The following is a 24,487-nucleotide window of genomic DNA, read 5'->3' on the forward strand; positions in this document are numbered from 1 at the left end:
GATCCCTCCAGGAACAGCGGTCATTCACCTGCATCTATTTCTCTGTCAACATGTGTGTGATGCCGGTAGTGAGAGGCATGGAAAAGACAGGCTGGTCGCTGGGAATTTGCTGAAACAGGAATAGAAATTTTTTCCATGACAGGACTTAGGACCATGGAGCTTAATTACAGTGGAAGGGTACTCGACAAAGACGGGGACTTTCACTGATTTCCTCTACTGGGAAATGACTGAGGAAAAGCACAAGGTGCTGAAAAAGTCAGGTGAAGGCCACCATGTGTTTCCTGAGGGTTGTGATTCAGGTCCTTCAGGTCACTACAGCAGTGACCTGACTGGGGCTAGTGACTCCACAGCAGCTCAGCAGGAACTGCTCCGTCTCTCCAGAAACCACAGGGAACAAGTGTCCTTCATGGCACTGGCTTGCTGAAGAGTCTCGGGCCGCTCCGCCTACCCTCTGACCTCCTCAGGACAGCAGTGTGAGTGCAGAGTGCCTTCCATAGCAGTACCACAAGCTTACTGGCAGCACAATAAAATCACCAAAACCTCCTACAGTGAAAGGTGATTTTATTGCCATTTTCCTGGCTGGGAAAAACAAGACAGGAACTGAGCTTGGAAGCAAGCAGCTTCCCAGCTCACTGCAGAGCACAATGCGCCTTCCCTCAGGGTCTGGTTATGGCCAGGGCTGGAGAGCAGAGCCTGGAGAGAGACCTCGGGGCTGTCTGACCCTGCTCCTTCTGCCCTGGCAGTGACCTAAAGTCCTTGTCCTCCTCCCAAGCCATGTCTCAGATCCCACTTCCCTCACTCCGCTCCCATCCAAGCCTGCTAAGGGCAAGACTCCCCCGGTGAGACAACTGCTTCGAGATCTCCATGCCACCTGGCACTTTGCAGCTGAGCAGAGCAGCGTCAGCACAGGAGACTGTCGGAGGCCTGCGGGGCTCATGGGGCACTGCAGTGATCTATAGGGTACTGTCATTATGGATATATGGATACTACACAAATACGGGGGAGTGTAACCAGCTGTAAATTGGCGTAAACTGGTGTGCGCCATCTGGCATACAGAGTTGTGCTGGGTAATTGGGGAGCGTCAGTTTGGCCCCAGTTATGTCCATGTCCTGCAGGGCTGCCAGGAAGCTGCACCGCACAGAGCATTGCATTTCACGGTGACACGAGCTGCTCGCCACACTGCTCCCCATCCAGAGCAGATCCTTGCTCCCTTAGGACCAGTATAGTCACTCCCGTAGTCACGTGCTTTTCTCTGCACTTTAATCTCCACCAAAAACCCACCGATCTTACAGGAGATATCTGGAGACAGAATCTGAAGAGCCCATGAGGCAGGAAGGATCAGAGAAATGCCGGGAAGTCCGGTATTAAAACACAGTTACAGGGAGGAAAGCTCTGTCTCCTCACTTTAGACAGAGGCAAAGCGTTGAGTTCATGCTTAACCTTTCTGGCTTTGTTGAAAATCCAGAGAAAAGAGGACTCAGGGAGGGCAAGTCACCCCTCAGGCTATCATGCTGAGCTTCCCTGAGGGTGCTGGGACCTGACAGCCAGCAAAGGCTCAGAGATGGGCTGCTGGGCTGGACACAGACCTGCACCCGCACACCAGCTGTGATGCTTCTGCACCTCTTGATGCTGGGCAGGCTTTGGCCAGGCCACGCTGTGCCATCTGCGCCCTGCCCTGCACGACGTGGGGCAGCAGGAGAGCAATCCAGAGGACAACGAGGAGGTGGGTGAGGAAGTGCCAGATCCTCACCTGTGGGGAAACTAGCATAGAAATTATGGGGGTGGCAGAGGAAAGTAATCGGTATAATTTGAGCTGGAAGAGAAAAGGCATGGGAATGTCAAGCAATGAGGTGTGCAGGGTGTTCACACACCACTCCTCACCGGTGCCCTCCTCCTGCATCTCCTGTGCCAAGCACAAAAGCAACATCCACTGTCATACTGCTGCTGGATTCTGCTGTTCATTCTGGTGCGTAGCTGTTGTGCAAGGAGCAACACAACTTCTGGAGCTCCTTGTCCTGCATAGGGGTTTGTTTCTGCAGCCAAGGTGTGCTGGAGGATAAAACACCGGGTTCTGCAGCCCAGTGAAGTAGAAAAACAAATTATTTAAACACAGTGAGAAGGGTCAGGGGTCTGGTGATGAACTGAAGGAACAATGATGCAGCTAAAGCTAATTAACCTGAATGAGAAGTGAATGAGGATGGACATAAACCTTTAAGCACAAGCAGATGCTGCAATAAGGAAGGAAATACGTGTTCTCCATATCTGAGGACAGGACTAGCAGGTTTTGGAGCACGTGGCCCCATGGATATTCAGACAGATTGCATCTACAGATGTCGATGCTCTGTCACAGGTTGGCTGAGGTTTGACAGGTGACAAGCATGACTGGAGTTGCGAATGGCTGGCCCACACATGACCAGATGAAGCCTGTAAGTATTCAGGAGGTGACTTACAGCAGGATCAGAGATCTTACCTCTGGTGACAGGGATGTCCCCCGAGGAGACAGGCTGGTAGCTGCGGATGGTAACAATTTTCATAATTTAGTTTTAACGTGCTAAGGCCTTAGAGCTAATTGCGGTCGTGTGCGTGTCCACAAGTAAACTCTTGCATGCATCTTGTCTGTCAAGGCCCCTGGTGTTTTCCCAGTCTTTCCAGAGAATTAGTTTATGTTTAAAAAAGGATGGGAAACACCCCGGGAATTCCTTCACAAACCTGCCTGTGCAGATGGTCCTCTCCCTGCCCTTGGAGTGAATCCCCGAGCTACTGGAAGCAGGACCAGATTCTTGGCTCTGCCTCCTCCAGCTGCTTCACTGCACAAAAACCACCTGGAAACTGGCCATGGAGATAGGCCTGTGCAGAAACCATGCAGGAGTACACCCGGGAAAGCAGGGATGTGGAGACTTGGAAGAGAGCAAGTGAAGAGAGAGGCTGCCCCAAAACATCGTGACACAAGCGAATATGCCGAGATCTTCATGCACTGAGACTTGAGCCAGCCCCAGCCAAAGGCAAGGCGAGATGTGGCCTCCTCAGCTCCCCTCAGATGAGTGCAGACTGACAGCGACGGATGCTCAGCAGCAGAAGCTGTGCTCTGAGGTCTTCTCAACCGATGGGTAACTTCCTTTGCAGAGACTTTGCAAGTGCACCTCTCCTAGGGGCTCTGCGCTGCAGCATGGCCAACCCACACCCTCTCTACCGAGGCTGATGCTCCTGGGCCTGAGATTCAGTGCCAGGATCATTAGAAACCAGCTCTACAGGCTGGTTTGTCTCCTCTGACAGGGTCCTTTGCTTGCAAAATTAGCTCCTTGGTCCATGCTCTTCCAGCCTTGGAGCTTTCCAAGGTGGCAGAGTATGCTGCTTATTCAGAGTCTATGGAAAACTGGAAACTTCCTCATCCTTCCAGACCTCCTCATGAGCTGCCTGGAGATGCCCCTCACCTCCAAGTGCCCTGTCTGGAGTTCCATCAGCCAGGAAGCATCCGTCCCAGCTGGCCACATGGCTGAGCTTGTGCTGCCATGGCTTCACACCACTTCCCACCCTCGCACATGTATCCCTCATCAAATGCTCTGCCACACAAGCAGTGTTGCCAGGCCTCTTGTTTTCCTGGCTGAACGTGCTGCAGCAGCACTTACTAGCCAAGAAGGAATCCCACACCAAACTCTGCAGGGAAAGACTCCAAGTACAACCACAACCCGAGCCTGCCTCACCCCGAAATGTGGAGGGCAAAATGCCTGGGTGCATCCTCTTGGCTGCAGACCCCGCACCCGCAGCAGCCAGCTGGGGTGGCCCACACCGCTGCTCCGTTCCTCAACAAGCCTCGACGAGCCTGCACGATCGTGCAGACCCAGCACTGCCCACAGCCTGCCTGCACAGAGAGTGGCGTGAGGGCTGCCCAGCACCTGCCCACACAAGCTTGTTGACCCAATGCTGTCTGCAGGCACTCCCACCCACACACTGTCCCTGTGCTGCCCATGGCTGCTCTTTATCAACAGGTAGGCTGGAGTGTGGCTGGCAAGAGTGGCCTTGCTCTGCAGATGCCACATCTCCTGGCCAGATGGACACTACCCCATGGACACCCACGTGGTCCCTCTTCCCCTGCTGAGCTGCAATCACAGCATCTCATGCTGGGTCCAGGACAGGCACTGACTAGCCTGGCTTGTGAACACACATCAAAAAACATCACCAAAAGAAGCCGTATTGCCCCAGGATGGCAGGTTTGCAGGTGGCTTGAGACACTTCAGGAATCCCCATACTGGCCCTACCTCTTTGACAACACTGAGCCTATGCAGAACAGAAATGGCTTTGAGACAAAGGGAATGGTGTGGCAAATGCAAGAGATGCTCCCATGACGAGTGAAGAGGAACGTGCAGAGGTTGGAATGTCTTTAATCCCCATGCACCGGCTCCAGGCACAGTTGCCTCAAGGAACAACAGCCCTTTGACTGTGCTAGTTGAGTCACTTCAGCCTCCCAAGATGGGGACATTTTATCATGCACAGGCCTGTACTTCTGAGGGCTGTAGGTCTGCTGAGACTGTCTTGTGAAAGGATCCTGGTATGATGGCACCTGGTCCCAGCATTTTTTTGGTCGCTCAGGTGTGGTCTCTGCCAGCAAACAATCCTCCTACTCTTGAAAATAAAACGTGACCTCTGAAGAATTGTGACTTATGCTGGCCCCAGTCAGACTGCTGTGGACAGGAGGTTGTGTGTCCATGTCTGCCAGTGCCTCCAAGTTTCAGCATGGTCACCTGAACAGTGCCAACCCAAAGTGACAGTGCACCATCCATATCTGCTTTTGAGAACTTTCTGGCCTGAATGATCTTTGCTTGTCGTGTTCATCAATGTCCTCAGCTTGTCCAGAAAGCCTGGTGTTGCATTTGATAGTGGCTCATCAACCCATGCAGTCCTGTAGGCATTTACTCATTGATGCAGCTGCTTGAAGACAGAAAATTGCACTCAGCAATTGAGAACTGCACCAACCAGAGTGGGCATAAGGCTGGGTAAGTGGTGAGATTGCTCCATGAGTGCAAGAAGTCAAGCTCTCCCGAAGGTTGTCTCCAGGCTGCCATGATGCAGCAGCTTGCAGTAGAAAAGCTAAGGAAGTCCAGGAATTTTGTCTGAACTGGAGCCAGTCGAGGAGGAGCGGCAGGAGCAGAGACAGCTGCTGATGAAGAAAGGCTGAGACCAGTGTGAGACCATGTCTGTGCCTCAGTTGGTCACCCTGTGGCGTACCTGGGATCCGGATGCAGAACCCTGCACCATCCTCTATGCACATGCCCTGGAAGGCAGCTTTCTTTCCGGGAGGAGCAAGAATGCTGGGATGTGACAGTGCATGCCTGAGGCTTTCAGGGACATGAAGTCAGAAGATGACCAGTTTGCTGCCTTATTCCCTCTTCGCAATGCTGTTCACATAAGTCATGCAGTGACCCCTTAAAGCAGAATGTATTGGCCATCCTTGGAGCTGGCCTGGAGCCCAGGACTCCTGCTATGGGTGCTCTCCTCAGTGAGCTACAGCAATGTCCTCCTCTCTCCAACACAACACCAGTATATCGAAAGGGGAAATGTCACCACTTAGACAGAGAGGGCTCCTGTGACCCTGTCCCAGCTCTCCGTGTGCCCTGCTCTCCTCTGAACCCTTTTACCGTCATCCTTTTGTAGTGGTGCCTGAGCACCTCAGTACAGAGCAGCCCCAGGAATCAGATGCCACAGCAAGTAGCTCCTGCTAGTGTGTAGGGACGTCCTTGACATTGTCCCTCAGGGTTTGGTACAGTTATTCAACCACTTGCCAAATCATGCTATATGTTGTTGAAAGGGCCTTTTACGAAAAAAAATAGTATGCAAGAATGATTTAATGTGACATGTCAGGATTGATTGCAGTGACCAGGGACCTGACAGGGGTTGTCCTTAATACCAGATTGTAAGACAAGCTATCCTGGGACATCCAGTGGTAGATGCAGCACGTCTTCTCCTGCTCAAACTTCAGCTCCCTGTGAGCAGAGTTGAGGGTTTCCTAAGCTGGAGGCTGAATAAAAAACTTCTTACTTAATACCAGGGTGGCCCTGTCCCTAGAAAACTATCTAGCCCTGTTTGGAACTATTTTTGGCCTCTCTGTATCATGCTCTAATGATGAGTTATTGGAGGCAGTTATGTGCTATGTGAAGAAGCACTGCTTCTTGTGCCAGTCCTGGCATCTGAAAACTTCTTTAGCTACTCTGCTGTTGTAAAAAATAGCACTGTCCAGCACTCCAGTGGTTTCAGAGGTCTCTGATGCATTTTCCTTAAATATCTTTTGTCTGCGCCAAAATGGCTTCATTTTGGAACCAGTCCATGCTGATGGTGGTCTGGAAACTTTCAGTCTGTGTTACTGGTTGGAGAAGGAACTTGTAATAGAAGGGAGGCAGCAGGATGCAGCAGCGGTGTGATAATGGGTTTTGCTTTTGTATTGACTCCAGATACATCCACTGATCATCTACGAACACTGAGCTCAGATTTCACAGAGCCGCTGAGATCCAGCTGGTGTCCCACCAAAACCCCAACAACACTTCCTAAAGCCCTACTCTGCATCACTCTGTATTCTGCTGCACATCTTCTTGATTAACAGACCTGAATTGTCGTACTTGTTCACTGGGCTGCAGGACCCACTGTACCCACTGTACTATCTCCCCAGCACACCTTGGCCACGGAAAAAAACCTGTATGTAGGAGCAGGAGCCCCAGAAGTTGTGTTGGTCCTTGCGTGACAGCTGTCCACCTGGATGAGTTTCCCCATCCCAGTGGGATGCTCCTGGGGGCATTTGTGCTGCCCACGGACCAGCTTGGCACAGGAGATGCAGGAGGAGGGCACCGGTGAGGAGTGGTGTGTGAACACCCTGCACACCTCATTGCTTGACATTCCCATGCCTTTTCTCTTCCAGCTCAAATTATACCGATTACTTTCCTCTACCACCCCCATAATTTCTATGCTAGTTTCCCCACAGGTGAGGATCTGGCACTTCCTCACCCACCTCCTCGTTGTCCTCTGGACTGCTCTCCTGCTACCCCACGTCGTGCAGGGCAGGGCGCAGATGGCACAGCGTGGCCTGGCCAAAGCCTGCCCAGCATCAAGAGGTGCAGAAGCATCACAGCTGGTGTGCGGGTGCAGGTCTGTGTCCAGCCCAGCAGCCCGTCTCTGAGCCTTTGCTGGCTGTCAGGTCCCAGCACCCTCAGGGAAGCTCAGCATGATAGCCTGAGGGGTGACTTGCCCTCCCTGAGTCCTCTTTTCTCTGGGTTTTCAACAAAGCCAGAAAGGTTAAGCATAAACTCAACGCTTTGCCTCTGTCTAACGTGAGGAGACAGAGCTTTCCTCCCTGTAACTGTGTTTTAATACCGGACTTCCCGGCATTTCTCTGATCCTTCCTGCCTCATGGGCTCTTCAGATTCTGTCTCCAGATATCTCCTGTAAGATCGGTGGGTTTTTGGTGGAGATTAAAGTGCAGGGAAAAGCACGTGACTACGGGAGTGACTATACTGGTCCTAAGGGAGCAAGGATCTGCTCTGGACGGGGAGCAGTGTGGCGAGCAGCTCGTGTCACCGTGAAATGCAATGCTCTGTGCGGTGCAGCTTCCTGGCAGCCCTGCAGGACATGGACATAACTGGGGCCAAACTGACGCTCCCCAATTACCCAGCACAACTCTGTATGCCAGATGGCGCACACCAGTTTACGCCAATTTACAGCTGGTTACACTCCCCCGTATTTGTGTAGTATCCATATATCCATAATGACAGTACCCTATAGATCACTGCAGTGCCCCATGAGCCCCGCAGGCCTCCGACAGTCTCCTGCGCTGACGCTGCTCTGCTCAGCTGCAAAGTGCCAGGTGGCATGGAGATCTCGAAGCAGTTGTCTCACCGGGGGAGTCTTGCCCTTAGCAGGCTTGGATGGGAGCGGAGCGAGGGAAGCGGGAACTGAGACATGGCTTGGGAGGAGGACGAGGACTTTTGGTCACTGCCAGGGCAGAAGGAGCAGGGCCAGACAGCCCTGAGGTCTCTCTCCAGGCTCTGGTCTCCAGCCCTGGCCATAACCAGACGCTGAGGGAAGGTGCATTGTGCTCTGCAGTGAACTGGGAAGCTGCTTGCTTCCAAGCTCAGTTCCTGTCTTGTTTTTCCCAGCCAGGAAAATGACAATAAAATCACCTTTCACTGCAGGAGGTTTTGGTGATTTCTCTGATCTTTCCTGCCTCATGGGCTCCTCTTGCAGATATCTGCACCCCTCCTCGCAGGTGCACAGTGTTTTGTCCACCCCCTTGTAGTCAGCAGGCTGACTGCCTTCTCCTCCCAGTTATCATCTGGGTCCTTAGCAACAACGCTGAGTGTCATCTCCAGGAGAGATGCTGTAGACCCATTAACACATTCTTCATTTGAGAGGGAACCATTTATTAATTTGAGTATGGCCTCTCTGCTGCCTTTTTGTACCACATCAAACTTGTCTCTTCTCCTGCTAAGAACAGCATTGTGTGCCAGCAATTAGTATCTTAGTAAAATAAAGATAAAGTACTGGTAGATGATGTCTATGCTTTCTGTTCCATTCTCACAGCCTTGTAGCCTCTACAGAAAAAAAATGGATTGCTTTGCCGCAACTCATTTTTCACTAGTCACTACTGACTGTTGCTTGTTTCCCTGCTTTTTCTCCATGCATCTTCAAATAATATAATGGCAATTCCCCATTTTCTTCCAGAAATTGAAGAGTTTGTGGCCTATAACTTCCCTTTTTTAAAGATTATATCGATAGTTGTCTTTTTCCAACTTTCCTTTCATGACAGACCTCTGAATCCTCTGAAGTAAAGCTAGCAGTCTCAGAAATGGGAAAATTTCTTGGTTGCATCAGCACTCATTGTGCTGTCCTTCACTACTAATGCCATACTCTGTCTCTTTGACACTGGTAGTAATTACTACAGTCCCTAAGTACCATTTCCCTTTTCAGGTCATCTCCAATCCCTCCTTGAAGGTTTTGGAAATGGAAACCTCAGCTATGTAAAACACTCCTCTCTTTAGGCACTTTCCCCAGCCCAGCTACCACACTGGGATGTGTATTCAGAGGAACATCTGCCCAAGATGTCCCAGTTCTGGTAGGAACAAGTAGGTTCAGGACAGAGGCTGGTCCAGAGTCAAAAACTTGGCCTGTTCAGAGATGCAGAGATGACAAAACCAGTAAACTCACACGCATGGTGCTCCAGGAGGGCAGTAAGAGAGGACAACAGCTGGCTGGGTCAGAAATACCCCTGGGGTCTGGTTCTGACCCTGCCTGGATCACTAGAGCTGGTCAGTCAACCGTCCCTGGGGCAGGAGCACTGCCACTCAGTGTGTCACCCTCCCCAGTCACTTGTATAGTCACACCAGTGTCCACGGCCCTTATCCATGCCCTACGCCCTTCCATTTCTGAGATGTCCTCCTGGGTCCTTCCCATTCAGCCCAACAGACCCTGTCACCTGCTCTCTCTGAAGCCCCTGGGCTGGTTAGGGGGTTTTTTTCCACAATATCTCCAACTTGCTTCTGCAAGTTGTGCTGATGCTGCAAAGCCCCTGAGCAAACAGCTATGGAGTGGCTGCTGATCCATTGTGTTTGCAGCTGTCTCACAAGTTGAATAAGAAACCTGCCCACAGGCTAGTTTCCATAGACCCTGCAGAGGTAACCACCACTTGCACACACTGGGAGAAATATAAAAAGGGGACAACTCAGCAGAAAGCACTGGTATTACTCTGGACTAACACATGCACAATGGTGAGGCCCATTTAAGGTCACATCCTGCCAGTGGATCCCCCAGTGTAGCACCAAACTCTCCCCTGGGACCCTCTGCTGCAGGATCCTGGGCCAGCCTGGACTGCAGCTCACCCACCTGTAGCCTGCAAGCTTGCTTAAGAGCCCTGGGTGTCCAGCATGTTGCTTTCCAACCCCTCCAGCTTTCCAACAAGAGTCCAGGAGAGCTTCAGAAATAGGTAGAATTGTCCTCTCTTTTGTGTCAGGCTTTTTTTTTTTTAACAAAGTTTTCTTTTTTCTAATTATAGGATGTTGCAGAACAATCAGCTGAGTCGCATCCCTGCAGAGGCACTGAGGGATCTTCCAAACCTCCAATCTCTGTAAGTCATTAAAAATCAATGCTGCAAGCTGCACAGTCTCTTGGGGGGCCCTGGCTTCCCAGCATTTGAGTCATTATTTCCTTTGTCAAGGATGTTCTGTCCCTTCTTCCTTTTCTTTTCCAATTAAAGCAAAGATTACTGTCACTTTGCGTAGAAGGGAGGGGAGGGCCGTTTTCATGGAAGGAACACTGTCTTGGTAAAGGATGTTGAAATTACTGCTCCCTATGGGTGCGTCGTGATGAAAAGGCCACCAGTGGCAATGTGCATTTCAAGGAACACTGGAAAATATCAACCCAGAAGGGGCTCTGTCCTGTCAGCAGTGGACCACAGCAGGGAAGGTCCCTGCCAGGGAGCACAGAAGACACTCTGGTCTGTCAACCTGCAAGTTGTGCTGTTTTACCCAGATAGAGAGTAGTTAGGTCAGGGTAGAAAAGCTTTAAAACACCTATAGTGACTCAGCTATGGGAAGAAGTTGAGGCTTCTGATCGTGCTTTTCCTTTAAAGTAACCATATCCGCAGGAGGTTTGTGCTACTGTATTCGCGAAAAATCACACCACTTAAATATTGGCAGTTTTCTCGGGTAGGGACACACTTGCAACCAGATTCTGGTAGTGCCACTGAATTAGGGCAGATCTGTTTGGTAATCTCACAGGTGGTGCAAGCAACACTGCTGAAGCTTGTAAGAGAATTCTGAGTTAGACTCATAGAATCATTAAGGTTGGAAAAGACCTCTAAGATCATCAAGTCCAACAGTCAGCCCAACACCACCATGCAATTGGGCTGAACCACTGAAAAACTAATCCTTATTTTCAGTCCTAGTGTTGTTACTGTGTCTGTTTATCATAGAAATGTTGGCTGGAAGTAGTTTCTGGGGGTGTCCAGGCCAGCCTCCAGCTTGGAGTAGGACTATCATCAATACTAGGTGGGGCAGCTGCAGCTTGGTCTATCCAAGCCTTGAAACCATCCAAGCGTGAAGATGCCCCCCTTCGCTGGTGACCTGGCCTGGGACTGTCCCTCCTAGTGAAGAAGCTTTTCCTCAAGTCCAACCTAAATCTCCTGGAGCACAATTTGTCATCATTACTCTTCGTTTGATCACTTGGAACCACCCAGAAGAGCTTGGCTCCAGCACCTTCAGTTGTGGGTTGCTAGTAGATATTCTTTTAGCCTCATCTTTGCTACGTGAAACCAACCCAGCTCCTTACACCGCCGTTCATGGGGCATGTGCTCTGGGACCCTGACTCAGCTGCCAGCCCTCCCCAGGACCTGTCTGGTTCCTCTTTATCCTTCTTACACTGGGCAGCCCAAAACTGGGCACAGTTCTCCATGTGTGGCCCTTCCAGCACCAAGTATGAGTTTCTGTAAATATTAATTTAAATATTAATCTGCAATGAGGGTGTTGGCTGTGCAGTATATGTATGTTCTTTCTGCCAGGAGAGAGTTGAAACATTTGTTGCTGAAACATCATTGGCACATGGTTGTGGCTGCCATGAAAATGTGTTGACATCACCACCTGTGCTAGAGTCAAGAACCCCCACTCCAGGGGGATTATATTGTTTTCCCAGGGAAACGTGACATGGAAGGTCACTGCAATGGGGCTGCCCCAGGAACACCCCTTCCCCCCTTCAGCCTGTCTCTACTATGCCCCTGAAGAATGTGTGACAACCAGTGCCACAAGACCTCATGGTTGGATAGACCCAACTTTTGGTTCTGAAGGTTCACCTGCCTACAGGCACCACTGCTGCTGGGGCTCCCTGGTCTGGGATGCACACTGCTGATGGTTGGCCACTTTGGTCACACGCTCTATCCCAACAGCCAACAGCCCCCACTGACACACCACAGGGCACACGACCAATGCAGAATGCTCCAAGAAGCTGCTCACCGATATTTGGGGCTTCATTTAAGGGTTAGGATGAGATGATGGCTTGTCTTGGATCAACACAGAGGTACATGCTCTTAGTGCACTTTGAGGCCATCTCGCCCAGTGTGGGCCCCCCCAAGTATCTCCAAAGCTGGGTGAGGAGGGAGAGCTTGAGCCAGCTGGGGTCTCATGTGCTTCCTGCAGAAACTGAATAGTAAGAGCAAATTTTACGAAGAAATATGCTGCTTCAGAAAACCTGAGGGAGACTAGGTTCAGAATAAAATCAGAGGGCTGAGTATCAGGGCATGTCTGGTTAGGACATCTGTCATACATGTCTGTCTAATGCCTGTCATACTAGGACTGGTTTCAAGAGCAGTAGGGAAAAGAGAGGCTGCTGCAGTCAGTTTGTGTCCCATTTGCCCCCAGACCATGCTGCCCCTGCAGGCAGGCTCCCATCCAGGGACCGAGGTGACTGAGCAGAGTCTTCCTGCCTTTCCCCAACAGCCTTGGCCCTTTGGACCAACCTGTCTGGGCTGTTATTGCCCTTTCAAAACTCCACTCAGCCCCTCACCTCTAGTAGTTCAGCCAGGTCTTTCTTCCCAGCAGTGCACAAGCATCCGCACCCAGTCCCTATGGGCTTCTTCACTCCTCCTTCCTCACCATCTATTTATAGGACACCTTCCCTCATGCCCCTGAGCCATCTCAAGGGCCACATCTTGTAAGCCTTCCCCAGATGCACCTCTGAGGCTCAGGTTCACTTCCAAGCCAAATTCCTGGCCCAGACAAAAACTGTGCACAAGGGGGACTGAGACAGTGGCCTCCCACTCCTGTGTCTTTCTTAAAAAAAACAAAACATGTTAGTCCTGACAAGACCTGGGTTCAGGGCAGGAGAGGGGGCAACAGCTTCTGACCTGCAGGACTGCTCCACTGAATGCTCCCAACTACACCAACCAGACCCACAGCTTATCCACCAGCCACCAGGCACGGTGAGAGTGAATGAGTTCAAAGCAAGGCTCCTGTTGGGAAAATAAGCATTTCATGGCATGGAGCACAAAGTGCCCCTTCAGTCAAGGGAGCCTGGATACACATTCTCATGGTCACAGACTTCCCAGGTCTTCTGGACTATCTTTATACAGATGGCTATTTAATTAAACACCTTTCTGGGAGGCTCAGCTTTGAGGACCAGCAGAGAGTATCAGAAAATAAAAGATACGCATTGGGAAAACAGCACAATCCCTTGCGGCAGATCTGCTGTTGGCAACACCTCTGCCCCTGAGCCAGACAGGTATCCCACTCACCAGCTCAGGAAGGTGAGACCTGCTGTGGTTGGGCTGGGTTTTCTTCATCACGTCTCACTTGATCAGAGAAACTGGAAAGGGATTAGCTAAGCCACAGGCAGAAAATTAGTGTGAATTACTAGAGGCAGCAAAATGGGGCAAGATGCTGTAGATCTTTGCCCATAGGATAATGACACCTGCACATAGTCATCTCCAGCTGCACACTCACTGCACACTCACTTTCAAGAGAGTTCACTCACTGTCAGTGGTTGCACTGCACTGGCAAGAACGACACGAGCATGGGAAGGCAAAGTGATCCTCCCCAGGGCAGCAGCAAAGTCAGGAGCAGGACCCAGGTGTCCTGGCTCAGCTTGCCACATTAAGGTGTTTCCATGCCTCATCCGAGACTCTGCAGTGGCATGATCGGTGTGGATAACCACCAGCCACCAGGAGAGCAAGTATTTGGGACAGACTGTGTGAAAGATTAAAAGCCCCACAGGAGAGATTTCTGTAACAAAAAGCAAGCAGCAAAACAGTAGTATCTTCTGTAGGTCTCACATCAGTGAATCCACCTCCCCCATCCTGTTCTTTCTGTGCTTACGAGAATTTGGGGTAAAGCCATAAGGATCAGTCAGGTCCCCTACAGTCACTTTTCCATGCTGTGCCCCTAAAGCTGGGTCCAGCTTTTCAGACTGGGCAGGCAGTCTCTGGAAGCAAAAGTTTCAGACGTGTCCCACACGATGGAGATTTCTTCCCTGTCTGAGCTACCTGGTTAAAGCATGGGCGGAAGGTGCCTCTCAGAAAGACCCTGATAGCAGATCACCAACAGGCTGCAGTAAAAGCTGCCCTCAGCACAGCGAGTACAGGAGGTAGTTATTCTCCAACATAGTTGTTCTCCGAGGTAGTTGTTCTCTGCAGACAGTTATTCTCTGAAAGGATAGGCACAAATCAGCTCTACCCCACGTTAGCGCTGCATCAAGCCCTGTCTGTGTCTCTGCCTTGGCCACTTGAAAGTGTGGAGGGCTCATGTAGAAAAAGATAATGATTTGCATTTTCTGCTCTTTATACAGAAACTGTACAACAGAGAACCCTTGGGCACGGTGAAGGCCCAAGAGCCATGTCTGGTAACTAAGCCCAGGATGGCTGTGAGGCGTAGCCCGGCTCTGGGTGGATGGGGACATTCCTGAAGACACAGTGCGCATTATGGGAGGCTTGTGCTGCTACTGTGTCTCACACTGGTGAAAGCATGACCTGCTGGGTCTCCACCTTGTGCTTCTCCACCCGTGCTTGCATAGGGAGAAGCCGGTGCTTGCGGAGTCTTGCAATTCTCCTTCTATCTCATGTTTAGAGATGCTCTTCCATAGCCACATTTTCCTTCTCTCTCCATTCCAGCAGGGAAGTGCTCCATAAAGATAAATGAGACCTGAACTGAAAAACAGGACTGGCACAGTGTGGGCAGTCACTATGTCTTCAGGCAGATACAGAGGTAAAATGCCCTGCTTGGTTTTCACTGGTGTTGCCATGATTTCTCCAAATGTAGTTACTAACCTCAGGCCAAGACCCTCCAGTATAGGTCTCTTCAGAGATTTTTTTTTTCTTCTTTTTCAAATATCTGAGTCATTTTCCACAGGTTTATGAGACTCTTGTGTATTCATTGCCAAAAAAATTAGCCAGCCTGGAACACCCATAGGTCACCCACAGCATGGTTTCTGAGCATTACGGTCAGGCTGTCTGAGACCCAGTGTACTCACGTTGCCCAGAGACTATTTTTTTCCATCCAGAAGGGGAAGTGGCTTTATGGCACATCATGATATTTCATGAGTTACCAGACTTGTATGGCACTTCATGGAATATTAGCTATCTGCTTTGCAAGTTGGCAACACATGCTAAGCAGGCACCACAGCTGAGGAGGGGGGTGAAAATGGGAGCCAAAAGGAGTGGGGTGGAACAGGCAGCTCTACTAGACAGAAAGGGATTGTGTGCTGGTTGTTTTCTTGCTCTTTCGGATATTTGCATTTCAAGTCCACGTTGGTCATTCTGGGATTCAGGTAGGATTTGAAGGGAAAGTATGTATCTCTCATGGACAAGCTGACGGACCAGAGGAAAAACAGACTTCTGGACACACAAGACTTTCTCAGGTTTGGAACAGAAGCAGTCAAACTAAGTGGAAGCTGAGAACAACTGTTATGAGCGTAGCTCTACCAGTAGGACTTACAAGGCAATTCAAGGGATGAGGTGGCCAAACAAGTGGGACAGAAGGGGATGCTTCTGACCGCTGTGGGACAGAGAGAGGTTGGTATTTATTGCCTACACAGCACCAACTCAGAGCAGAAATGTAGCAAAAACCTAAAGTGTCAGTGGAGTCTCTGAAACAGGAAAACAAAAAGTAATGACTAATAAACTCCATTCGTCTCCAAAGGCAGCAGCTGCCTTGCCTTTTGAGTGTTCAGAGAGTGTGCCCACTGAGATAGGACACATGCTCCCAAGCCTTGGTAGCACTTGGAATTGAACTGCTGGGTTCCTTTGCTGCACTGCTGGGGTCCAAGCTGGGGTCCCATGCATCAGACACGTCCAGACCTGTACTGAAGTCCCACTGCTTGCTGGTTGAGTTCCAGACAGCACAGGCAGCCAGACACTCCTCAGGCTCTGCAAGATGCATGCTGTGAGGCCACGGTACCAGCTATGAAGTTTGTAGCAAGTTTGGGAGTCTCTAACAGCAGGAGATCAACTTGTATATACATGCTCATGAAAAGCCCAGGCAGAAAGAAACTCCAATAAATATTGTCACTCGGAGAGCAGATGGAAAGTTATTCTTCCTTTTTACTGGGGGATGATCATAGAACCATAGAATCATAGAATACTTTGGGTTGGAAGGGACCTTTAGAGGTCCTCTAGCCCAAACCCCCTGCAGTGAGCAGGGACATCTTCAACTAGACCAGGTTGCTCAGAGCCCCATCCAACCTGGCCTTGAATGTTTAATGCTGCACAGAGAAGTAGGAGTTTCCCACACAGAATGATCAAAGAGTCTGTGCGCAGTCAGGGCATGAACCTGACTCTCCAGAGTACCTTGACCCCAGGAAACCTTGTTCCACGTTGGAGGATGCTCTCACATCGCACATGCACCCCGCATGCCTTCCCACACAGCTCTTCTTGACTCAGCCTGAACAACGGACTCCATCTCCAGGGAGAGGAAGCAGCAGCTAACATGGCCTGGGTCCTGCTCTCATGTCTGTCTAGACCTGAAATAAAGGAGGAGAAACACAGGCCAGGTATCACAAAGACCATGCTTACACTGCCCTCCCTCTGTGGTGGGTTGGCTCTGGCTGGACACCAGGTACCCACCAAAGCCACTCTCATTTCCCTCCTCAGCTGGGAAGAGGAGAAAATACAATGAAAGGCTCATGGGTCGAGATAAGGACAGGGACATCACTTGGGAACTACAGTCACGGGCAAAACAGACTCAGCTTATGGAAATCAGTTTCATTTATTACCCATCAAATCAGAGTAGGATAATGAGAAATAAATCCAAATCTTAAAAACACATTCCCCCCACCCCTCCCTTCTTCCCAGGCCCAAATTCACTCCCAATTTCTCTGTGTCATCCCCGCCAGCAGCGCAGGGGCCCGGGGAATGGAGGTTGTGATCAGTTCATCACATTGTCTCTGTCACTCCTTCCTCCTCACACTCTTCCCCTGCTACAGCATGGGGTCCCTCCCATGGGAGACAGTCCTCCACAAACTTTTCCAATGTGAGTCCTTCCCATGGGGTGCAGTTCTTCACAAACTGCTCCAGCATGGGTCACCCACAGGGCCATAGGTCCTGCCAGGAGCCTGCTCCAGTGCCGGCTCCCCACAGGGTCACAGCCTCCTTCAGGCATCAGGCATCCCCCTGCTCCAGCCTGGGGTCTTCCACGGGCTGCGGGTGGGGCTCTGCTCCACCGTGGGCCTCCGCGGCTGCAGGGACAGCCTGCCCCACCATGGTCTTCATCACGGGCTGCAGGGGAAACTGTGCTCCAGTGCCTGGAGCGCCTCCTTCCCTTCTTCTTCACCAACCTTGGTTGTTTCTCTCACATATTCCCACTCCTCTTCCCTGGCTGCTGTTGCACAGCAGGTTTTTTCCCCTTCTTAAATGTGTTATGCCAGAAGTGCTACCACCATCACTGATGGGCTTGGCCTCGGCCAGCAGCGGGTCCATCTTGGAGCTGGGTTGCATTGGCTCTGTTGGACACAGGGGAAGCTTCTAGCAGCTTCTCATAGAAGCTGCCCCTGTAGTCCCCATCACTACCAAAACCTTGCCACGCAAACCAATACAGCCTCCCCCTGCTTTTCCCTTCTGATCTAAGATGAGGATCTGTCTTCCTGCAAGCAGCCTTCTCAAAGCTGCCAACCCATGAGTTTCAGTTGTGCAGGATTTTCCATGGCACTTGTGGCATCACCCACAAAAGATGTGAAGTGGTGCAGGAACCAGCAATGGGAGGGCACTTATTTTAACTAGCCTAGATGATACATATTGGCTCTCAGGAAACCTAAGTTACTGAAGTTCTAGTCCTTCACAGGACAGACAGCACGCTGAAAAACTGACTTAAGTTTCAGACAAATTTAGGTAAGATGGGAAGGTCAAAACATTCCCCTGTGGATGCTCTCCAAGAGGATGTTCCCTTTGCCCTGTGTGATCCCTCCATACCTTTTCTAACCAAGGAACATGCAGTCCTGAGTTTTGGCAAATAATATTTCAAACACACTAGCAGGGCTTCCTCCTGCAAACTCGAACACGGAGGCAGGGAAGACTGGCAAATCAGGTTATTCAACATAACTCCGTGCCAAGGGCATTCATAGGTCTAGGACACCCATTCCCTGTCACTTCATGTGCTGACCCAAAGCTTGGCTGCACCAGGCTGGCTTACTGTTCATCACCAAGTATCATTCATCAGGGACTTCACATGGTCTGGGCAACTCCTCCTCCAGAGCAAGGCATCCACTACAGGGGTTCAGCATGTCGGAGGTGTTCATGATTTGATCTGCCCCATGGATACCATCCCGCCTGAGAAGGCAAATGTCAAACTCACCCAAATGCCCACATCCACATCAGATACACTTGTCCTTACAACCACCCCTCATCACAGGTCCTCTGAAGCTGCAGCCCTGCCTGTGGGGCCAGAATCAGACCTGCCCTGCTCCCCGCCAGCTACAGGATGTGGAGGCATCACTGCCTGGAGCCTGAGCTGTCAGGAAGGACACCTTGGCAGGGATCACTAGATGAATACAAAGAGCAACTTGGATTTCAAAATAAGAGACTACAAAGCTCTGGAGACTAAGCCTCCTACCAAGCGTGAGGAGCTGCTTCCCAGCAGGCTTGCTCTGTGCTGGGAAGCATGCTGGGAAGCCCAGTGGGGAGAGTTAGAGAGAACATGCACACCTGATGGCAATGCTCTGAGCCCTGCGAGGGGTGCCAAGTCTTTACGTAATGCTCTGATCCAGTTGTGATCCCCTGGCGGAGTGTCTGGTTACCAGTGGTTTATAGGTGCAGCAACAACATACCATGTGTATTCTGGAAGAGTCGTGTGTCAGTCTAATTAACGACTTTGTGGTTTGTGAGCACTTACCTAAAGCAGATGGGCACTGTGTCTGTTCCTCTGCCAGGCAGAAGGAGTCCAAGGTATTTCAAAGTGAGCAGGTGCTATAAATTATAATTACCAGGCTTGCAGAGGTAGAGAAAGCAAAGAGAAAAGAAGCCTGATGGATTAAAAGATAAAGATAAACTCTTGGTTTTTCTTCTTCAAATACTTATGGAAAGTGATGACAATGGCTGGCTCTTTCTCGAGTTTCTCCTCGCAGATCAGCACTTCGGGAAGGTGCTTAGTGTGTGTCTGGCTCATCTGGGTGGGTGTTGCCTACAAGAGTTTGGAGGTGGAAGGGGGGATTAGTGCCAGCCAGAAGAGTGTCAGAGCTTTTCCAGTATGGGTGGCTATGTGGTGGCCTCAGAACAGTCATCATAGCTTCTCTCACCCAGCTTTGAGGCCAGGGGCTCCATGGCCCAGTGCAGCTTTCTCAAAGTTACCACTGTAGTTCAGGTCCACTGTACTAGTCTGTGCTTTCAGCATGGTAGAGATGATTTCTAGCCTATGGCCATGAATCCCAGAGCTCTGCATTCCCTTGGCATTCTCTCCTCCAGGCTGGAGAGGAACTGCAGTAATAGCCAATTTCTGGGATTTTGAGACTTTGGGCATCCCTAGGACAGTAGCAGGTTTTCTGACCCAGTAAGACACAGCAGCATAGGCACAAAGCTTCCAGAGTCACACTTCTTTCTGCTGGGTAAAAGCATCCACTTGTTTATGTCTCACCCCATGGTAGCTCATTTCTTGCCCCACAGACACTTGTGGCTGCATGTCACCTCATGTAGACCCCAGACCCCAAGCTTACGGACATAGCTTTCACAGAGATGCTAACACACATAAAGTCATCTAACTGCCTCCCACAGGACATCAGCAGTGTGGGAGGCTCCAGCTGAGCTCATCTTCATGTGTCTGAGCAGCACCCTTTAGACAAGAGAGAGAAGTAGATGGGAGAGAAGCTCATTTCCTGGAAGCAGACATCTGCCTTTGGAGACAGATCACTTGCCGCGGTGCCTGATCCTCTCCATCCACAGCTGGAGAGGGACACACAGACCAAAGGGAGACATCTGAGCATAGCTGAGATGACTCCTAGCTGTGATACACACCTGTGTATCAAACTTGGTGTCCTCATTATGTCCTTGGTGCCTAGAGCATGGCATGTGAATCAGGGAATTTACCACTGCTCCAGCCCATCCCCTGGCCTGCACATGCAAGGATTTGTCCAGAAACATCTACACATCTGGTAACTCAGCTCCAGAGGAGAGAGAGCATGTAAATTATAGTCCATCAATACTAAAATTTGAGAAAATAGAGAATTAGAATTCTGGTATCTTGGCTGAAGATCTGCAAAGTCCATTCAGTCCAACAAAGTAATTTTCAGATATTTCTGCTTGGCCCAAGTGATCAGCAACAGTCAGGGCCTTGGACCAGCCTTGAGCATGGGATTTCCCCACAGCTGTTGCTGCCCCAGCAGCCTCCAGCACACTGAGCCCATACCCTACTTTGCCCTTGCATTTGCAAGCACAGAAAACAATTGTGGCATGCAAGACTTGGAGAATGGTTCCCAGCCACTTTATGACAAATCTCTCCGTTGCAGTCAGCTCTTCCTCTGCCATCAGTCTCTCCTGTCTCTCAGTCATGCCCCGCTCCCTGCACTGTGATGTGCCCTTTGCCCAATGGGAGCAGCAGCACTTCCCCTCACGAGGAGTGAAGCCTAAAGATCTTGCACCACAAGGTCAGGCTCTTCTTGCCTCCTTTCCACAATGCACTTTGAGTTTTCTCTTGTCTCCCTGGCAAGATGCACCTCAATACTAGCAAACACTGGCCTCAGTCACTGCGGGCACTTCGTTAGCCCTGTATCCCAAAAGGACTGACCTCCTGCTGTTGGGCTTGATGGTGTGTTTGCCAAAGAAAAGGGTCCCAGGAAAAAAAAGAACTGTGACTGTGTCCGTCTGTCTTCTGCCTCTTGGCCACTCCTCCTGTGTGCAGCATGTCAGGGAAGAAACTGCAGATGAGCAAGAGACCTTCCCTCCATGTCAACATGTGTCACTCACCTAGAGCAAATCATTTTCTACTACCTGGTGGCTAATGCACCCAGTACGCAGTTACCGTCACCACTGCAACCAGGCACAGCTGGTGGGCAACAGCCCCGTAAGTCCCATTCCCTGGGATCCTGTCCTTCCTCTCATTTTAGTTCTGCTTTCTCCCTCACAGTCCTTGTTCACTGCATCCCTCTGAAATTTTTTCAGGATTCACTTGCCACTCTGCCACAAATCTGTTGTTCCCAGCTGAAGTCAGCCACAGTCTCCCTGAGGAGGACTCCAGTCTCATCCGCACTGCTCCTGCTAACATCACCTTCCCATTTCAGGTGCTTATATGACAGCAGTGTCTGTCCTCTTTACATCTGTCCTGCAGAAGGATTCAATAACTTCATAAGCTGATGGGATGCAACCTGGAGGACAAACGGTATCATATACACCGATCTTAAAAATATTGCAAGCATTTCCATGTTTTCTACAAATATAATTTCCCATTATATTCTGATTTCACTCCAGCTTTACTTGACTCATAATCTCCTTGCACTAAATCAGCCTGATATGTACACTCCCTGCATGCAGGTTAATTTTACCTCTAACTAAAATAAACCAGTTCCTCCAGCCAATTGGTTTGCCACTTCTCTGATATCTTTAGCAGGAACCTTTTGGAGTCTTATTGAAATGCAATAAAGACTACGTCATCCCATGTCCCTCAAGGCAGGTAATTATTTTTATACATATGGACGGAGATTAAAATGCAAAGAATGACTTATAGAAATTTGAGAACATGTGGACTTTGATGTAGACAAAGGAGGAATGCTCTGCCCACCTGATCAGATTTGCACAAGCATATAAATTCTTATGACAGAAGGAAGAAAAAAAATTACTTTGGAATTAGCATGGCCTGAAGAGCTCAGTCAATTCATTCCTCGTTTCACTTCTTTGATCTATTTAAGATTTGACAGTTTGCTGTTAACAGCAATATTCTTCTCTATAAATCACATGGGATGCAGTAAGGTTTAAGAAAGGCATTGTTTCCATTGGGTATTTAGGGGATAAAAGCTATGGAAAAAACAGAAATCTATAAAGTCAACGTAACACAGCAGTGAGTTACAATCTGTTGGCATAGAAGCTGTCCTGTGGCAAGACCACCTCAGTCCTGTAACATGATTTATTTGCTACAGGGTTTTTCTGGCACACAATGAAAAAGAGGTCAGGGAAGCACAGTGAGGTCATTCTTAATGGCGAATCTGAAGATAGACTGAAGCAAAACAACTGCAAGTACTTTCTTGGTGATGATTGCTGCTGCTGAGAGGACAGGACCTTGAATTTCACCTGGTACAGACCACTGCACAGGTCCTTGAATTTCACCTGCTTAAATCACTTTGCAGCAGAAAGCATGCCTACGGCAGGAAAGAGAGCCCAGAACAAATGTCATAGTGCAGGTGGCGTGCTAAGGAAGATCCTTCCACTCTAGAGGCTACTTGCTGCTCAAAACCTTCCTGCCCCATCTCTGAAATCCCTTCTTCTCTCTGAGGGGATTTCCCTTTTCTCCAGCCAGCTCTGGAGAGAAGCACAGCTAAGCAGGTGCAGTTTTGTCCCCATTCTTGTTTTCAGAATTCTGGTCTCCATTTTGGCATTTTAAGTGATTGATGGTATTTCTACAGAGAAGAAAGTCTAGGAGGGGCCAAGAGCAGACGTCAACCACATCGAAGTGAACACTACAGTCAGTCATGCCACACATATTGATGTACTGCGGGTGACTTTTACACAGTGATGTAGCCATGGTGCAGTGAGTCCTTGCTGAATTTTGGCTTCTGTTTGTATTCTTCACTCATTGTACGGAAGCAGGAGCCTCTCTGGCTCTACGTCCCGTGATCCTGCTTCACAGATGTAGTGTGCACAGTCTGAGATTCACCTGAAAAAGGCAAGGTGGCCCCTGTAGCTTGTGTATTTGAGCCAGTGCACAGACAGAAAGGAAATGTTACAGTTGTGTTTTCTTTCTTTGGATTCAGGTGGGCTGATGTCCTTGAAGGGACTGGACTCTCCTCCTCTATGGGTACATCTTATAATTTGGTTCAGGAATGATAAGCCAAATTCAGAGGAGCTGCTGCTTTTTGGCATAGTCTTTGAACAAACAAGATTTTCCACGTACCACAGGCTGTCATCCAACCTGCTGCCTGCTAGCTCTTTTCTCCACTTCACCCAGTGCATGATCAGCCTGAGCTGTCACTGCAGATCTGTGCAGGTCACCAGGACTGGCAGCAATAGCTTGGCAATGTCAGACCAGGTTTGAGGAGAAAAGGCTGTGTTAAAATACAAATCCAGTTCAAGATTCAGATCTTGGAGTTGTTCCTCTGCTTGCGCTGACCTGATCCAAATCCCTGGTCTGGGTTCAAGAGTATCCTAAACTGGGAAACAAAGTGTGTGGCTGGACCTTATTTCTTGTTCCAGAAGCTTTCTCTGCCATTCAGCATGTCTCCCCATGTTGTTTATGGAGTGTCCCCCAGTAGCTTTCAAAACACTAGCATTTTTACTGCAATGATGAGCAATGACACATTTTCAAAAGCCATTGGCTAATGCCCTTTGCAGAAAATCCATCACCCTCTTTTGGAGGGGCAAAAACTGTGGCTTGGTCACTGTGTTCTTGGTAGGACCTAACGAGCAGATTCACTGCCTCCCCTTTGCAGCCCTGAAAGGACATCAGCCGGAGGAGCCACTCTGGCATTTGGCATTACAATAGCGCACCTTGGGCCAGGTTTGTAGTTGCGAAGTCAAGTGGCTGGGAGCAAGAGGCTGGTGTCTTCATGCCCCTGCTATGACTGGAGTGCTAGATCCTTCCCTCGTGGTGGGAGATCTTAAGATACCACTAGGAAAGAAATAAGATTCTTCTGAGTCATTCTTCATGGCCTCGCTCACTACACAACCTTCCTTCCCTTCAGGTAAGCTTCTGCTGCGCCCACGTCTCCCTCGGGCAGACCAGGTGGATTTGTCTTGTCTGAGGGCAGACCAGGTGGATTTGTCTCCTCTGACCGTAGCCATCTAGATATTACTCATCTCAGCTAGTCAGCAGTGGAAAACGATCAGCATCTCCAGAGGGTGAATCATCCATGTTATCTCAGAGTCCTGTCTGGGGCGATGAATCACTCTCTGGAGGATTCTGATTTGCTCTTCTGGCTACTGAAAGACCCTATAATTGGTTTCCAGTTCTACATGAATAACGCTGGGTGAAATGCATTTTTCATGCTCCTGGAAAGCAAAAATAAATGCCCCTCTCCCTACCCTACCTCAACCCACACTTTTGTCTGGCAAAAACAGGTCACCAAGCTAATACACATCATCAGAGTCTGGGTACCAAAGCAAATCTGAGCACTTATTCTCCCCCACGGCCCTGTGCACAAGACCCAGCACACCTTTGTGGGACCCCCAGAGAAAGCTATCAGAGGAGATCCAAGAGAAAATACAAGTGCAAGGCGCAGCTTGGCCATTAACCAGAGAGGAATTTCACTGCACTCCAGAGCTGGAGGGATTTGTATTTGTAACTGTTTGTTCTGGTAACAAGTCACAAGTGAGAAAGGCTTCTGACATGGGTGGTGGGTACAC

General features: G+C 49.8%; 1 protein-coding gene across 1 annotated transcript in view; it reads left to right on the forward strand.

Annotated features, from left to right (window-relative positions):
* Positions 1 to 24,487, forward strand: part of LGR6 (leucine rich repeat containing G protein-coupled receptor 6) — a 148,049-nt gene that overhangs the window by 65,018 nt on the left and 58,544 nt on the right. Inside the window, exon 4 of the mRNA XM_009932247.2 lies at positions 10,031 to 10,102. Within this exon, the coding sequence (XP_009930549.2) occupies positions 10,031 to 10,102 (72 nt within the window). The remainder of the gene's footprint in view (positions 1 to 10,030; positions 10,103 to 24,487) is intronic.

The sequence above is a fragment of the Opisthocomus hoazin genome, chromosome 25, assembly GCF_030867145.1.
Source record: "Opisthocomus hoazin isolate bOpiHoa1 chromosome 25, bOpiHoa1.hap1, whole genome shotgun sequence".
NCBI lineage: Eukaryota > Metazoa > Chordata > Aves > Opisthocomiformes > Opisthocomidae > Opisthocomus > Opisthocomus hoazin.